The sequence below is a fragment of the Pteropus vampyrus genome, unplaced genomic scaffold (assembly GCF_000151845.1).
Source record: "Pteropus vampyrus isolate Shadow unplaced genomic scaffold, Pvam_2.0 Scaffold4164, whole genome shotgun sequence".
Lineage (NCBI taxonomy): Eukaryota > Metazoa > Chordata > Mammalia > Chiroptera > Pteropodidae > Pteropus > Pteropus vampyrus.
Genome location: NW_011892945.1, coordinates 3,417 through 5,911, shown reverse-complemented (window position 1 = coordinate 5,911; position 2,495 = coordinate 3,417). Strand labels below are relative to the sequence as shown.

Here is a 2,495-nt window from a genome sequence, read left to right as displayed (position 1 = left end):
GACTTAGCAATAGTTAGCTAATAGAGCAGTTATAGTTTATTTTATTTTATGCAGAAATTTCTATCCATCTATGTATCTTTAGGCCCTAGACACAGAAACATTTAAGTATTTTGGTAGAGACTGTATGATCATCAAACAGAAGTAATCAGGATGTTTAGAAGATACTTGGAGAATTCAAGGCTATTTATAGGCAGTGAACCTGATTCTTTTTTTTTAAATAATGAACTCCATGAGATACATCCTGTGTTGGATACATGGACAGTTATGTTTAGATTCTTGGGCCCACAGAACATCATTTCTATGTTCAAAAATTAAGTCGTATCCTAACAAAAGAGTTGGTATTATTTCTGCAAGTGCCTAATTTCCTTTTAAGATACTTGAAAAAATACAGTCATGCCCATTAGTGAACAATTCAGGATATTTACATAGTTTCCCTTATTATCATGTTATTATCAATTCTTTGCTAATAGAGGACAAATTTTAATCTACAGGGAACCTTATACCACCCAGAATTTTACCATCAGAAGTATGGGACAAAAAGGATTCTAATAATTTGCTGACAATGTGGTTGTTATCACAAAAGCCACACTGTAGTAAACTGAGGTGTGTGTATGTATGTGTATGTATGTGTATGTATGTGTGTATGTGTGTATAGGTGTATACGTGTGTGTATGTATATATGTGTGTATATTGTATTTTGAATGTATAGACAATTACTAGAAGATTCACAAAGAACTATTAATAGTGGTCACCTCTGATAGTGGGAATAAAATAAGGAAGAAGAATTTTATAAAATTTTATATCCTTTTTATGATTATTTCTATAAATATAATATTTACCAACCAATAAAATTATTTTTTAAGTAAAAAAGACAGTTATAAATTACAAGGTTGAATAGCTATTTTAAAATCAGATATTTTTACTTTTACCTGCAGAATTCTGCCACTAGACAGGAGTTGACGATGCTCATCTTCTAGCAGGGGCTGCCCATCTTTTTGCCAGGAGTTCCTCGGCGCAGGGCTGCCGCTGGATGAGCACTCCATCAGCACGCTCTTGTTCACCAGCACGGTGACCTCTGCAGGGACAGCCACATCTGCTCCCTTGATAATTGGTGGCACTGATAAGTGATTGCAACAAAGAGATAATGACAGGAAACAAGGCCTTTTCTATATTATTCTAGTTTTCTGACAACTCTAAAAAGTACTGGATAATAAAAAAGCAAAATTTGAAGAAGAAACCATGATCTTCAAGTAACATTATACAATAATTGATTATGGTTATAATAAAAAATTACATGGATTTGGATGTACTCTATTCCTTCTCTTCACCTGCCCTGGACTAATCCCTCGCATAGTTTCGTCCCCATTTAGGTCAATCCCAATTCTTCCTCAATTTTTCTTGTTCTGCTGTCCCTCTCATCTCCTTCACTGTGCCCTCTGGGTTTCGAGCACCTCCACAAACTAATAGTTAAGCCTATTTGGTTATCTAGACAAGACAGATAAATTACATCTTTATAGTGTGTTTAAAGTGTACAAATCTGGTCACAGAAGGGAACTGTCTGACCTACTCAAAGTGTGTTTCCCCAGCTCCAGTCTCAGTGGTAGCAGCATCAGCGTCACCTCTGAGCTTGGTTGGAAATGCAAATTTTGGGGGTCACCCTGGACCTCTTCAATTGGCATCCATGAAAGGGGCTGAGAATTTCATGTTTTAACAAGGTCTCATGGTAATCCTCATGTATGCTAGCTTGAGAATTCACGCTCCAGATTTTCCAACGTATATTTATCCTCATTTAAAATAGTACCGTAGAATCCAGGTTCACGTCTACTTTATGTTAGACTAGTTAGCCATGAAACATCACATGTTACCCAGAGAGTTTTTAAACACGGAAATGTTACATAAACTAGGAACACATGTGTTGGCTGCTTTTGCAAACGTAGAAATTCATTTTCACAGTAGATAATCTGTGTTTTGTTTTGAAAGCTTATTTTATGTTTCACTCTCTTAAAATGTACTGTAGCTTTAGCAATTGGTAAAGACTGTATGTTTAATGTAGATGAAGTCTTGTGGTATTTACGTCTCAAAAACTGAACTGAAAGTCTGTAAAGAAAATAATCAAGGCTACAAGGCAATGATAGAATTTCGATGTTATTTTGAACGCATGTTTTCACATTTAAAGTTATGTAATTTTTACTATACTTCCCGTAATATAAAATATATAACTCGAACTGATTAGTAAATAATAAATTTCAGATTAAATGAGGCTATCACTAGCCCCACACCATGAAAATTAATCAAATAAAATGTTGGGACATAAAGAGTCTATGTTTTCTTCAACTTTGGCCTGGAGTCAGCCGTACCATTGGAGATACCAAGAGGTCTTCTACAAGTCCAAGATCTGACCTGTAGAGGTCTCCACCAAAGCTTAGCTCTGATCTGTCCCACCCACCTGCCACGCCCTACCTGCTGGGTTACACCACTCAGAACTGTTCTCAGTG

General features: G+C 36.0%; 1 protein-coding gene across 1 annotated transcript in view; it reads right to left on the bottom strand.

The window, feature by feature from the left end:
• Positions 1-929: 929 nt before the first annotated feature.
• Positions 930-2,495, bottom strand: part of LOC105310473 (hemicentin-1-like) — a gene marked incomplete at its 3' end in the record, with an annotated part of 4,815 nt that continues 3,249 nt past the window's right edge. The window contains exon 2 of the mRNA XM_011386648.1: positions 930-1,117. Coding sequence (XP_011384950.1) covers positions 930-1,117 — 188 coding nt within the window. The remainder of the gene's footprint in view (positions 1,118-2,495) is intronic.